The sequence below is a fragment of the Entelurus aequoreus genome, linkage group LG01, assembly GCF_033978785.1.
Source record: "Entelurus aequoreus isolate RoL-2023_Sb linkage group LG01, RoL_Eaeq_v1.1, whole genome shotgun sequence".
In the NCBI taxonomy this organism is placed as follows: Eukaryota; Metazoa; Chordata; class Actinopteri; order Syngnathiformes; family Syngnathidae; genus Entelurus; species Entelurus aequoreus.
In genome coordinates this window covers 64,682,492-64,698,514 of record NC_084731.1, presented here as the reverse complement: position 1 = coordinate 64,698,514, position 16,023 = coordinate 64,682,492, and the positions used below count along the sequence as shown (strand labels likewise).

Sequence of the window (16,023 nt, the reverse complement as noted above, 5' to 3'; positions counted from 1 at the left end):
CATATTTTTAGTATCAGCCAAAACTAATGTAAAGTATCAAACAACAGAAGAATAAGTGATTATTACATTTTAACAGAAGTGTATATAGAACAGAACAGAAAGTAAGCAGATATTACTAAATCATTTTGTACCACTTGTCCCTCATGATTTTGACAAAATAATACAGAGGGAAATGACACAGTATAAGACTGTATTTAAATTATTCACATGTGAATAATGCTGTATAATAGACTGTATTTATGTTATTCACATGTGAATAATGCTGTATAATAGACTGTATGCATGTTCTTCACATGTGAATAATGCTGTATAATAGACTGTGTTTATGTTATTCACATGTGAATAATGCTGTAAAATAGACTATTTATATTATTCACATGTGAATAATGCTGTATAATAGACCGTATTTATATTATTCACATGTGAATAATGCTGTATAATAGACTGTATGTATGTTATTCACATGTGAATAATCAATCAATCAATCAATGTTTATTTGTATAGCCCTAAATCACAATAATGCTGTATAATAGACTGTATTTATGTTATTCACATGTAAATAATGCTGTAAAATAGACTATATTATTCACATGTGAATAATGCTGTATAATAGACTGTATTTATATTATTTACATGTGAATAATGTTGTATAATAGACTATGTTTATATTATTCACATGTGAATAATGCTGTATAATAGACTCTATTTATATTATTCACATGTGAAAAATGCTGAATAATAGACTGTATTTATATTATTCACATGTTAATAATGCTGTATAATAGACTGTATTTGTTATTCACATGTGAATAATGCTGTATAATAGATTGTATGTATGTTATTCACATGTGAATAATGCTGTATAATAGACTGTATTTATGTTATTCACATGTAAATAATGCTGTAAAATAGACTATATTATTCACATGTGAATAATGCTGTATAATAGACTGTATTTATATTATTCACATGTGAATAATGTTGTATAATAGACTGTATTTATATTATTCACATGTGAATAATGCTGTATAATAGACTATATTATTCACATGTATATAATGCTGTATAATAGACTGTATTTATGTTATTCACATGTGAATAATCCTGTATAATAGACTGTATTTATATTATTCACATGTGAATAATGCTGTATAATAGACTATATTATTCACATGTGAAAATACCTAAGTGTTTATTGTCTATTGTGAGCGAGCTGTGGTGCTGAATTTCCCCCAGGGATCAATAAAGTACTTTCTATTCCATTCTATTCTATGACAAAATATGTCACTGCACACGTCAGATTTTCTGTAAAATAAAGCCGTTAATGACATGTTATGAAAGTACCATTAGTTTTGGAAAAGTACCAAAATACATTTTGGTACTGACACAACCCTGAATGACCTATCAAAAAACAACCCAGTGCCACTGATACATTGGGGTCCTGTGGAAAACGCTGAAGGTCCCCCTTAAAGCCATTAAAATGTACTTAACCTTAAATAGCAGATACTGCTATCAGTAATTACACGTCATCTCCTGGGCAAAGAATACTTCCTGCTTAAACTGCTGGATTTGTTGGCCTTATCTTCCTTGGCATGAGACCCGCTAATATGTTACATGGCAAGTAGGAGTTGACGGATGACATTTTTTAAGTGAGCTGTGGAATGAATAACAGAGCATCCTACAGTACACCCCAGACAAAAAGGCATTGTTCCTTTTCCCTTTCCATCAGCATGTCTCCTTTTCCTCTTTTCCATCTAAGATATGACAATAGACTGCAAAACACACGTGTCAGCACAGCTGAAGCACTGGGAGTGTCCAGCATTCCACTGACATCCAAACAGGACACGGTTGTGTTGGCTCACTTCCCATTCTAGGAACATCAAGCAGTTGTTGGCCTCGGTCAAAAACTGCTAAGAAATTAGTTGCTCAAAAGCGACTCAAGTAAAGAAGCCTTGAAAAGAATACACGTGAGAGAAGGATGATTAAGACCAAAAGTGGAGTGGGGGTCACCTGTCTGTGCGATGCAGTCCAGAGTGCTGAGTCCAGGCTGGTATCTTCCTGAGCGCAGGTACAGGCTGATGGTGAAGGGCTGGCCTCTCCTCACGATCAGGCGCTCCACACCGTTGAGCTCAGTGTAATGGTCCATGTTGTTGAACTCGCACTCCAAGTCCCAGCGACCAATGTCCAGAGCTTGAAAATATACACATTAGGGTTGTCACAAAAAAAAAAGATTTTCTGATTGATCGCAATTCTTAATTGTAACAATTCTAAATCGATTTAAAAAATAAAAAAAAGATTTTCCAATTAATCACGATTTTTATTTGTAACAATTCTTAATCGATTAAAAAAATAAATGAAAAATCGATTTTCTGATTGATCACGATTTTTATTTGTAACAATTCTTAATCAATTTTAAAAAATCGATTTTCGGATTATCACAATTTTTATTTGTAACAATTCTTAATCGATTAAAAAATAAAAAAAATAAAAAAAATAGTTTTTCTGATTAATCACGATTTTATTTGTAACAAATCTTAATCGATTTAAAAAAATAAAAATAAAAAGAATCGACTTTGATTAATCACGATTTTTATTTGTAACAATTCTTAATCGATTTTAAAAAAAATATTATAATAATAAATCGATTTTTCGATTGATCGCGATTTTATTTGTAACAAATCTTAATCGATTAAAAAAACATTTAATAAAATATTGATTTTCTGATTAATCACGATTTTTATTTGTAACAATTCTTAGTCGGTTAAAAAAATAATAATTAGAACAATAAATCGATTTTCCGATTGATCGTGATTCTTATTTGTAACGATTCTTAATCGATTAAAAAAATAAATTTTACGATTAATCCATCCATCCATCCATCCATCCATCCATCCATCCATCCATCTTCTTCCGCTTATCCGAGGTCGGGTCGCGGGGGCAGCAGCCTAAGCAGGGAAACCCAGACTTCCCTCTCCCCAGCCACTTCGTCCAGCTCTTCCCGGGGGATCCAGAGGCGTTCCCAGGCCAGCCGGGAGACATAGTCTTCCCAACGTGTCCTGGGTCTTCCCCGTGGCCTCCTACCGGTCGGACGTGCCCTAAACACCTCCCTAGGGAGGCGTTCGGGTGGCATCCTGACCAGATGCCCGAACCCCCTCAACTGGCTCCTCTCGATGTGGAGGAGCAGCGGCTTTACTTTGAGCTCCCCCCGGATGACAGAGCTTCTCACCCTATCTCTAAGGGAGAGCCCCGCCACCCGGCGGAGAATGGGAACGTAGATCGACCGGTAAATTGAGAGCTTTGCCTTCCGGCTCAGCTCCTTCTTCACCACAACGGATCGATACAGCGTCCGCATTACTGAAGACGCCGCACCGATCCGCCTGTCAATCTCACGATCCACTCATCCCTCACTCGTGAACAAGACTCCAAAGTACTTGAACTCCTCCACTTGGGGCAGGGTCTCCTCCGCAACCCGGAGATGGCACTCCACCCTTTTCCGGGCGAGAAACATGGACTCGGACTTGGAGGTGCTGATTCTCATCCCAGTCGCTTCACACTCAGCTGCGAACCGATCCAGCGAGAGCTGAAGATCCTGGCCAGATGAAGCCATCAGGACCACATCATCTGCAAAAAGCAGAGACCTAATCCTGCAGCCACCAAACCAGATCCCCTCAACGCCTTGACTGCGCCTAGAAATTCTGTCCATAAAAGTTATGAACAGAATCGGTGACAAAGGGCAGCCTTGGTGGAGTCCAACCCTCACTGGAAACGTGTCCGACTTACTGCCGGCAATGCGGACCAAACTCTGGCACTGATCATACAGGGAGCGGACCGCCACAATCAGACAGTCCGATACCCAATACTCTCTGAGCACTCCCCACAGGACTTCCCGAGGGACACGGTCGAATGCCTTCTCCAAGTCCACAAAACACATGTAGACTGGTTGGGCAAACTCCCATGCACCCTCAAGGACCCTGCCGAGAGCATAGAGCTGGTCCACAGTTCCACGACCAGGACGAAAACCACACTGTTCCTCCTGAATCCGAGGTTCGACTATCCGGCGTAGCCTCCTCTCCAGCACACCCGAATAGACCTTACCGGGAAGGCTGAGGAGTGTGATCCCACGATAGTTAGAACACACCCTCCGGTTCCCCTTCTTAAAGAGAGGAACCACCACCCCGGTCTGCCAATCCAGAGATACCGCCCCCGATGTCCACGCGATGCTGCAGAGTCTTGTCAACCAAGACAGCCCCACAGCATCCAGAGCCTTAAGGAACTCGGGGAGGATCTCATCCACCCCCGGGGCCTTGCCACCGAGGAGCTTTTTAACTACCTCAGCAACCTCAGCCCCAGAAATAGGAGAGCCCACCACAGATTCCCCAGGCACTGCTTCCTCATAGGAAGACGTGTTGGTGGGATTGAGGAGGTCTTTGAAGTATTCCCTCCACCGATCCACAACATCCGCAGTCGAGGTCAGCAGAACACCATCCTCACCATACACGGTGTTGATAGTGCACTGCTTCCCTTTCCTGAGGCGGCGGATGGTGGTCCAGAATCGCTTCGAAGCCGTCCGGAAGTCGTTTTCCATGGCTTCCCCGAACTCCTCCCATGTCCGAGGTTTTGCCTCCGCGACCGCTGAAGCCGCATACCGCTTGGCCTGTCGGTACCTGTCCGCTGCCGCAGGAGTCCTATGAGCCAAAAGAACCCGATAGGACTCCTTCTTCAGCTTGACGGCATCCCTCACCGCCGGTGTCCACCAACGGGTTCTAGGATTACCGCCACGACAGGCACCAACTACCTTGCGGCCACAGCTCCAATCAGCCGCCTCGACAGTAGAGGCGCGGAACATGGTCCATTCGGACTCAATGTCCAGCACCTCCCTCGTGACATGTTCAAAGTTCTTCCGGAGGTGGGAATTGAAATTCTCTCTGACAGGAGACTCTGCCAGACGTTCCCAGCAAACCCTCACATTGCGTTTGGGCCTGCCAGGTCTGTCCGGCATCCTCCCCCACCATCGCAGCCAACTCACCACCAGGAGGTGATCGGTAGAAAGCTCCGCCCCTCTCTTCACTCGGGTGTCCAAAACATGAGGCCGCAAATCCGACGACACAACTACAAAGTCGATCATGGAACTGCGACCTAGGGTGTCCTGGTGCCAAGTGCACATATGGACACCCTTATGTTTGAACATGGTGTTCGTTATGGACAATCTGTGACGGGCACAAAAGTCCAATAACCAAACACCGCTCGGGTTCAGATCCGGGCGGCCATTCTTCCTAATCACGCCTCTCCAGGTTTCACTGTCGCTGCCAACATGAGCGTTGAAGTCCCCCAGTAGAACGAGGGAATCACCCGGGGGAGCACTCTCAAGTACTCCCTCGAGCGAATCCAAAATTCCGATTAATCACAATTTTTATTTGTAACAATTCTTAATTGATAAAAAATAATAATAATAAATCCATTTTCCAATTGATCGCGATTCTTATTTGTAACAATTCTTAATCGATTAAAAAAAAATAAAAAAATTAAAAAAAAGATTTTCCGATTAATCACGATTTATATTTGTAACAATTCTTAATAGATTAAAAAATAATTATAATAATAAATCGATTTTGCGATTTATCGCGATTCTTATTTGTAACGATTCTTAATCGATAAAAAAAATAAAGATTTTCCGATTATCACAATTTTTATTTGTAACAATTCTTAATCGATTAAAAAAAAATAAAAAAATAAAAATCGATTTTCTGATTGATCACAATTTTTATTTGTAACAATTCTTAATCGATTAAAATAAAAAACGTGTAATAATAATAAATCGATTTTTCCGATTAATCGGGATTCTTATTTGTAACGATCCTAAATTGATTTTGAAAAAAATAAAAAATCAATGTATTTTATTTTCAATCTGTCCTGTCTAGCCACTCAGACAAATCATATAGTAGATAAAGTTCAAGTTCAAGTTAAAAGTTCAAGTTAAAGTACCAATGATTGTCACACACACACTAGGTGTGGTGAAATGTGTCCTCTGCCCAGGAATCATTTTTGGTGATTTAACCCCCAATTCCAACCCTTGATGCTGAGTGCCAAGCAGGGAGTTTATTTTATGGAGGAATGTAGTGAATCGTAAAACTGGCATCCAATGTTGTTAATAAAAGTATTGATTTTGAATCGAGAATCGATTGTGAATTGAATCGTTACCCCCAAGAATGGAATGGCATGGTGCCCAAAGATTCACAGCACTAATAAACAAATATATAACAAATATCATAACAACCCAATTCATTAGAAATACAGTCTGCGAGTGGTCTGACTAAATGCTGAGTATGTACACCTTACAACAATAAATAGGGCTGCAATCATTAATCGATTATAAAAAAAAGAAATACAATTTATATTCTGTTTCTTCTATTAATTGTTAAATGAATTAATACAAATTGATCAAATCCCTAACTTTTTTCTTATGGATTATCTCTGCCAATATTAAAACATTTTACTTGTATCTTACAACTTTATTCTTGTAAAATGTAATCCGTTCAGAAGCTTGTTATTATTTTGTCTAGAAAATCACATCACCATTTTTTTCTCACAAGATTATGACTTTATTCTTGTAATATCGCAACCTTTTCCTCCTAAGATTACCACGTTTTTATAATTATATTCATATGACAGTTTTTCTGTAATTAATTTTTTTCTGTATTATTCCTAATCCATTCTTGTGAGATTCCAACTTTATTTTTCCAAGATCATGACTTCTGACTTTTCTCGTAACTTTACAACTTTTGTCACATAGTATTAGGACTTTATTCTCATAACATAAAAAAATACACTTATAATTTTTCTTGTGTTATTTTTTTTACTAATATTTACTAATATTTCGGACATCTCGTGTGATTGGATTTTTTTGCCGATATTTTTCTTACAGCGTTTTTTGTATGCTACTATTACGACTTTATTCTCGTAAAATTGTAACTGTAATATCAGGAGATTGTCATTTTTTTGTTTAGAATATTATGTTACAGATTTGTTTCTTACAAAATGATTACTTTATTTTTGCCATAATGCAACTTTTACTTTGTAAGATTACCACTTTTTACAATAATATTAATACAACTGTTTTTCTCTAATTACGTTTTCTCGTATTATTTCAAATCCATTCTTGTGAGATTACAACTTTATTTTTCTAAGATCCTGACTGCTGACTTTTCTCGTAACTTTACAACTTTTGTTACGTAGGATTAGGACTTTATTCTTTTAACACTAAAATATTTTAAAAATGCACCTAACTTTTCTTGTTATTTTTTAAAAATAATATTACGGACATATTCTCGTATGATTAGAATTTGTTTGCCTACATTTTTCTTACAACTTTTCTATGCTACGATTACAACTTTTCCCCTCCAAGATAAAGACTTTATTGTCTTAAAATTTTAAGTGCATTATCAGAAAATTGTCATTTTTTGTTTGGAATATTAATGCGGGATTTGTTTCTCACAAAATGATGACTTTATTCTTGCAATATTGAAACTATTTCTTCTAGGGTAAACGGTTGCCAAATTAGCTCAAAAAGCTAGCACTTTAATGATAGCATGCTAACGTAAACATGCTAACAGTTAGCATGTTTCACATACCAAGTTATATGACTAAGTTGTATGGCTGCGGAATTGGAGAAAAAAAGTGTAAAATTTGCACACAAAAAAAAGTTAGCACTTTAATGTTAGCGTGCTAGCAGTTAACAATGGTCACATTCCAAGTTATATGACTCTAATATTTTTTATAATAAAATTAATACGACTGTGTGGAGGGAGGTGAGCTGGAGGTGTGGACAGCCCGGACACCTGCAGCGGGAGTGTCCAATGATGGAAGTGGGGGGATCGATCCGGGCTGGCAGCCCTCCGGCACCCTCCCCCCGTCCAGGAGAGACATACTATGTACCGGTAAGGATACAAGTAAGTATACGTCGGGCGATGGTGGACTCGGGCTGCGAACAGTCCATGATTCACCAAAACCTGATTCGACCCGGGGCATTGGAAAAGGTCACCCGGGTGCGAGTTAGATGTGTGCATGGGGACATTCATGACTATCCCGTGGTGCCGGTGGACTTTTTTTTTGAAGGGGAAAAGCATAATGTGAAGGTGGCTGTAAGTTCGCGCCTAATAGACCCCGTAATCTTGGGAACTAATTGGCCAGGGTTTAACAGGTTAATAAAGCAGTGTATGGGGGTGTGTTCACGACTGGTAGGGAAAAGGGATGACCGTGCTGTTCTTAGCGGCGACGCGACGTTGTCGGGGGGAGGGGGAGGGAGAGTCGGAGGGAATTTCGCAAGAGGTTTCCCCGGTTCCCCAATGGCGCCCCATGGAAGATTTTCCACTCGAGCAGTCTCGAGATGACACTTTGCACGCGACCCTGGGACCAAGTGATTTCAATTGATGGGCAGCGGGTTCGCCCGGGGATAGCGCGGGATTTCCCACACTTTGCATTAATTAGGGACAGACTATACAGAGTGAGTCGTGACACTCAGACAGGGGAAGAAGTCACCCAATTGTTGGTACCAAAAAGCCGTCGGGAAATGATTTTTCAGGAGGCACATTTCAACCCGATGGCCGGTCACATGGGATATGATAAACACTCAACCGGGTAATGGGCCGTTTCTATTGGCCGGGCATCCGGGCAGACATGCGCCGCTGGTGCGCGGCTTGCCCGGACTGTCAACTAGTCAACCCAGCGGCCACCCCTAGGGCACCTTTGCGGCCATTACCACTCATAGAGGTCCCATTTGAGCGTATTGGGATGGACCTCGTCGGACCATTTCACCCTAGCACCCAGGGATATCGCTTTGCGCTAGTCCTGGTGGATTACGCAACGCGCTATCCCAAAGCAGTACCGCTGCGCTCCATCTCTGCAAAGAGTGTCGCGCAGGCGCTGTTTCAAGTTATCTCCCGAGTCGGAATCCCGAAAGAGATTCGGACTGACCAGGGCACGTCCTTTATGTCACGCACATTAAAGGAGCTGTACGGGTTATTGGGGATCAAATCTATTCGGACCAGCGTATACCACCCACAGACTGACGGGCTGGTAGAGCGGCTGAATAGAACCTTGAAATCCATGATCCGGAAGTTCGTACACGAGGACAAACCAAATTGGCATAAATGGTTGGATCCCCTGTTATTTGCAGTGCGGGAGGTTCCTCAGGCCTCCACAGGGTTTTCCCCATTTGAACTGTTGTTTGGCAGGAAGCCGCGCGGGGTGCTTGACCTAGTTAAAGAAAGCTGGGAGGAAGGTCCAAGCCCCAGTAAAAACTAAATACAATACGTCATGGACTTGAGAGCAAAACTCCACACATTGGGGCACTTGTCACGTGAGAATTTGCTCCAAGCCCAAGAACGTCAACAGCGCCTGTATAACAAGGGGACGCAACTCAGACAATTTTCACCGGGAGAGAAAGTACTTGTATTACTCCCAACATCCAGCTCTAAATTACTCGCCAAATGGCAAGGACCCTTCGTGGTCACACGACGAGTAGGTGACGTGGATTATGAGGTCAGGCGGTCTGACCGGGGCAGGGCAACCCAAATATACCACGTCAACCTACTAAAAGGGTGGAGGGAAGCGGAGCCTGTCTCCATGGTGACGGCGATAGCGGAGAGCGAGGAGCTGGGGCCGGAGGTTCCCCCCTCCCCCCGGCCCTTCCCTCTCCGCTGTGATAATCATCTGACGCCGTCACAGAAAGCAGATGTGGCCAATTTACAGCAACATTTTGCTGACATGTTCTCCCCCCTGCCAGGTCGCACGAACCTCACCCAGCATCACATAGAGACCAGCCCAGGAGTGACGGTGAGGTCTCGGCCCTATAGGCTACCCGAACACAAGCGCAAAGTAGTTCGGGAGGAATTAAAAGCCATGCTGGAATTGGGGGTATTAGAAGAGTCACACAGTGCATGGTGCAGCCCCATAGTTCTGGTAGGGAAGAAAGATGGGTCTGTGCGATTCTGTGTGGACTACCGCAAGGTAAATAATGTTTCACGTTTTGACGCCTACCCGATGCCCCGGGTCGACGAGCTCCTGGACCGGTTGGGCACTGCTCGTTTTTTCACGACGCTGGATTTAACTAAGGGCTACTGGCAGATTCCCTTGTCTAGGGAGTCTAAGGAAAAAACGGCATTCTCCACTCCGGAAGGGTTATACCAATTCATGACTCTTCCGTTCGGCTTGTTTGGTGCGCCCGCCACATTTCAGAGACTCATGGACCGGGTGCTGCGGCCCCACGCGGCATATGCTGCCGCCTATCTGGATGATGTAATCATCCAGGGTAACAACTGGGCGGAGCATGTGCAGAGGGTGGGGGCGGTACTCGAGTCCCTGAGGCGGGCGGGGCTCACCGCCAACCCGGCGAAGTGTGCGGTTGGCCGGAGGGAGGTACAGTATCTGGGGTACCACTTGGGGGAAGGACAGGTGCGGCCTCAGATAGACAAAACTGCGGCAGTTGCGGCCTGCCCGACCCCGAAGACGAAAAAGGAGGTGAGGCAGTTTTTGGGGCTGGCGGGCTACTACCGGAGGTTCGTCCCCCGGTTCGCAGACCTGACCAGCCCACTAACTGACCTCACCCAAAAGGGTGCTCCAGATCTGGTCCAGTGGACGGAGCAGTGCCAGCAGGCATTCGAGAAGGTGAGGAAAGCACTTTGCGAGGAGCCGGTACTGCACATGCCTGATTTTTTTATCCCATTTTGTTTGCAGGCGGATGCGTCGGGCAGAGGGCTGGGAGCTGTTTTATCCCAGCAGAAGGGGGGCACCGACCACCTGGTCCTATACATCAGCAGGAAGCTGTCCGAAAGGGAGACTAGATACAGCACGGTGGAGAGGGAGTGCCTCGCCATCCGGTGGGCGGTCGGGGCCCTCCGGTACTACCTGCTGGGACGCCCGTTCAGCCTCTGCTCGGACCACAAACCCCTCCAGTGGCTCCATCGCATGAAAGATGCCAACGCGCGGATCACCCGTTGGTATCTCGCTTTACAACCCTACAATTTCAGAGTGATCCATAGGTCGGGGGCGCAGATGGCCGTGGCGGACTTCCTCTCTCGCTCTCATGCGGGGGGGGGAGTGGGCGCAGCCGGACGATGTCCCGGCCTAAGTCTGGCGGTGGAGGTATGTGGAGGGAGGTGAGTCAGCGTGTCTGCAGGAGCAAAGGTCAACGCCTCTGGCAATGGTGTCGAGGGCAGGGCATCATCAGCTGGGGGCGGGGCATGTGCGGGAAGGAGAAACACAGCTGGCAGGTGATTGGATGGCACAGGTGGTACGTGTTAGTCTAATCATCTACTGTCTTTAACAGTGAGCGACCGGCGGAGGGGAGCGAGAGGAGACTGGAGCAAAGTGACACGCAAGAAGTGTATGAGCTGCATGACTGAAATAAAATCTCTGGTAAAACGACACGCCTGGCTCTGTGACGTGGTATCCATGGAACGGGTAGGGATCGACTTCCACAGACTGTTTGACTGTAATTATGTTGTCTCGTATTATTCCAAATCCAGATTTGTGAAATTCCAACTTTATTTTTCTAAGATCAGGATTGCTGACTTTTCTCGTAACTTTTACAACTTTCGTTACGTAGGATTAGGACTTTATTCTCATAACACTAAAATATTTTAAAAATACACTCAACTTTTGTTTTTTGTTTTTCTACTAATATTACAGACATATTCTTGTATGATTAGAATTTGTTTGCCTACATTTTTCTTATAACTTTTCTATGCTACGATTACGACTTTTCCCTTCAAGATAAAGACTTTATTCTCTTAAAATGCTAAGTACATTATCAGAAAATGGTCATTTTTTGTTTGGAATATTAACGTGGGATTTTTTTCTCACAAAATGATGACTTTATCCTTGCAATATGGCAACTTTTCCCTTGTAAGATTACCACTTTTTTACGATAATATTAATACGGCGGTTTGACTGTAATTACTTTTTCTTGTATTATTCCAAATCCAGACTTGATCTTTCTAAGATCCTGACTGCTGACTTTTCTCGTAACTTTTCAACTTTTGTCACGTAGGATTAGGACTTTATTCTCATAACTTAAAAAAATATACTTTTTTTTTTATGTGTTATTCTTTTCTTTGAAGATAACAACCTTTCTTTTCCTTCATTTTTCTTTCAGCTTTTTTATGTTACTCGTCTGACTTTCTCCCTGCAAGATTATGAAATGATGCTGGTCAAATTTGAACTGTTTTTTGGGAATATTACATAACAGATTTGGTTCTCATAAAATGATGACTCTATTCTTGCAACATTGCAAGTTTTTTCTCATGAAATTACCACATTTTTCTAATAATAACATTATTGTTTCTGTAATTACTTTTTCCTCATAAAAATACAACTTCATTCTATACCTGGTGGTGTAACGATGCATGCTTTTACCTTAAACGGCATAGGTCATAGGTTTGATTCCCATCCAGGATTGCACATCTACCGTAAAAAAAAAAAAATCTAAAATATTCATGCGATCATGTCGTGACCTTTGACATGGCATAGTTAAAAAATACTTTTAATATCCTTTGATCAGTGGATCTCAAACTGGGTGGTACACCAAATAATCACTCGATTAAAGTACCGTGTTTTATTTTCTTACATTTAAACACAGTGTTACTGTTCAAACTGTGTGTAATGTTACAGTGGCCAAAAGTATTAAATATACTTGTTAAATAAAACCCTCTTCCTTTTTTGTAATGACTACTTAGGCCTACTATGCTACTGTATGTTATTTGTTGGTCATTCTGGTGGTACTTGGAGAGCCAAATGTTTTCTGAGGTGGTGCTTGGTGCAGAAATTATTAAAAACCACTGCTTTAGACAACGATGTGTGACTTTTTCCTCATAACATTACAACTTCTGCAATGCAAGCAGTCCATATTATTATTGCTCATACTTCAACGTGTATTATTATAGTTTCGCACGTTTCTCTTACAATTAATACGAGATGAACCGGCCAACGAACCCCCGCATAAGTTATACCGTCGGAAAGGTCTCGTTTGCGCCGACTAGGGTACTTTAAGTTGGGAACATTTTGTGTTACCATGGTGACTCTATTCACAAATAGTTAGCATGTTTACGTTAGCATGCTATCATTAAAGTGAAAGCTTTTTGAGCTAATTTTGCAACCGCTTACCCCAGAGTCATATAACTTGGTATGTGACACTTATTAACTGCTAGCATGCTAGCATACTAACATTATTAACATGCTAACTTTTTAGCTAACTTTACGGTTTTGTTCTTTAGAGAGCCATACACCTTACAGTCATATAACTTGGTATGTGACACATGCTAACTTTAGCTTGCTAGCATGCTAAAATTAGCATGCTACCTTTCTCCAGCTAGTTTTGAAACTGTTTACCCCAGAGTCATAAAACTTGGTATGTGACACATGCTAACTAAAAGCGTGCTAACTTTAGGTTGCTAGCATGCTAAAATTAGCATGCAAACTTTTTCCAGTTAGTTTTGCAACCGTTTACCCCAGTCATATAACTTGGTATGTGACACTTGTTAACTGTTAGCATGCAAACGATGGCATGCTGGCAAGCTAACTTACGCATGCTAACTTTTTCATCTAATTTTACACTTTTTTCTCTATTTCCGCAGCCAAACACCGTACAGCGGTGTTACTTGAAATGTGACACATCCTAACTGTTAGCATGCCATCGTTAGCACACATGCTAGGTGTTAGCATTTTAATATGCGCGCACTGATGTTTTAGGCTAGCTCTGTGGCTCATTTTGTACAGTTACACCAAAAATGCTCAGATTCAGACGCTCGGCACCATCTTAAAAGTACGCCGGCTTCCGACGACCCCCGGCCAGAAGTCCAGGGGCACAGATAGCAGGCCCATCAAAATTTCCGCAATAGATCATTCGTCATTTTTACCACATTAACTCATAAATGAGATGTTGGGACTTTCCAAACCTTCCTATCACTACGTTATATAACCTTCCAGTAGGATGACTCTTTCAGACAGGAGTTCGAAGTAAAGAAGAAGAAGAAGTAAAGGTGCTCCAAGAGTATTTAACACTCGTCTCCTGTCAAAAGGGCTTACTTCCCGACATGACGGAAGGTTCGTGCAAACAAGCATGAGGTCACTAAGTAAACACGGAGCAAGTCACGATGAATTCCTGCTGCTTTAACTGAAGCCTGCGGGGGACTGGGACTTGGGGATTTCTTCACCACTTGCATTTGTTCCTGCAATTGCACATATGTCAGTGCAACAAATTGGAGTAAATACTTTCAGGATGACAACACTATTTATCATGGCAAAAACGCTGTTTTGGCCGAAACACCGCCTTCAATCATTTCACTATAAAAACACTAAAAGTACAAAAACATCTGCTTATAAAAATGTTACTGCAGTACATTTATTAGTTGGCCCTTTTGTATTTTCTGCTCAAGACGGCTGACTTAACCTGTACACACATACCTTATGGCGAGAGTCATTAACAAAAACAAGATTTGCAAAAATAAAAAAAAAAAGGAGTAGAAAATATATAAACACAAAAGCCAAAAGCAGTGAAGTTGTCACGTTGTGTAAATGGTAAATAAAAAGAGGATACAATGATTTGCAAATCCTTTTCAACTTATATTCAATTGAATAGACTGCAATGACAAGATATTTAATGTTGGAACTGGGAAACTTAATTTTTTTTATCATTAACTTAGAATTTAATGGCAACACATTGCAAAAAAGTTGTCACAGGGGCATATTTCTGTCTTGCCTCTTGGTGATGGCGGTCACATTTTTCTCCGCTCCCACCTTCCCTGCTTGCTTTCTTGTGTCCTTGTCTTTGTCTGAACTTTTTTGAAGCCTCTTTTCTTGCGCTGTCCTCAAATCTAAACATCAAAATGAATATGATCAGCTGGACTCTCGACGCAATTGACACAGTCTTTTCGACAAGGAAAAGAGGTTCGGGGGAGCCTGGCTGCCCTGATGGAACCAATACTTGGAGACTCATGTGCCTCTCAGTCCTTTCCATCGAGGACGTGGAAGACATCTACCTATTTGGAACCGTGATCGCAGGGCATTTGCTGATTGAGCTGGGCATTGCTCTGGTGTATCGTCAAATTCGGAAGACAATGGCAGCCACTCAAGGGGCCCAAAGGCTGTTCAACGCAATAGAAGGAGTGGGTCGTGCTGTGGGATCACAGACTGGAGCGATTTCGGATTTTAATCGCAAAATGGATATCATCTTGGTGAAGTTTGCAGAGAAAGAATAATTAAATTGGAATTGAGAGAGCCAGCACACAGACAGAGAGCAGGAATGTCATAGTTTTGACTGCTCAAAGAAAAACAACATCTTAATCTACGATTTGACTCCCTCAAATGGCCTTGATGCTATTAGGAACAGGCTGTTCTGAAGAACTCCCGAGGACTCCTCAAAGATGGACGCTTTTGGCCTTCCTTTTTTTCAAAAAGCACCTGGGTCGAACTTTTGAGATCGGCCTCAGTCCACAAAGACATTCCAACATCTCACCCAAGTTAATTGGGCATACATGCACGCACACGCCCCTCCCCAAATCAACGCCTTCACCACTGCTTAATTCCTCCGGGGTTGTGGGGGCTGAGTAGCGCTTTAATAACGGCAGCCGGCCTCCAGGGGCCCAACTCCCCCCTCCTCTGTTGCGAGTTGTTGTGATTACATGTACCATGTTTATGTGTGCCATGCTATGTGAGGGTTTTTCCTCTGACTCAGTCTGGACCACTCCTGAGGGTCCAGCCTCAGACTGATATTTTTTTTACTCTTCCCCCTTTCCCAATGTCACCTTTCTCCCACCTTTTTAAGGAGCGCTGTAAGTGGCTGATCCGTTGGCGGACCCGTCTTGTCCCCCTGTAACGTATGTCTGCTCTTAGCGGGATTGTGCCGAAAATATAATTTCAGTTCTTATGTGTCTTGTACATGTTAAGAATGGACAAAATAAAGCTGCTGTCTGTGTCTGCTGTCTGTCTTTTACCACTGTGTTACATGGCCTTTCCTTTTAACAACACTCA

At 42.4% G+C, this 16,023-nt stretch overlaps 1 protein-coding gene across 1 annotated transcript in view; it reads right to left on the bottom strand.

Moving 5' to 3' along the window:
- tgm2b (transglutaminase 2b) overlaps positions 1-16,023 on the bottom strand; it is an 80,548-nt gene that overhangs the window by 31,795 nt on the left and 32,730 nt on the right. The window contains exon 2 of the mRNA XM_062056386.1: positions 2,011-2,190. Coding sequence (XP_061912370.1) covers positions 2,011-2,190 — 180 coding nt within the window. The remainder of the gene's footprint in view (positions 1-2,010; positions 2,191-16,023) is intronic.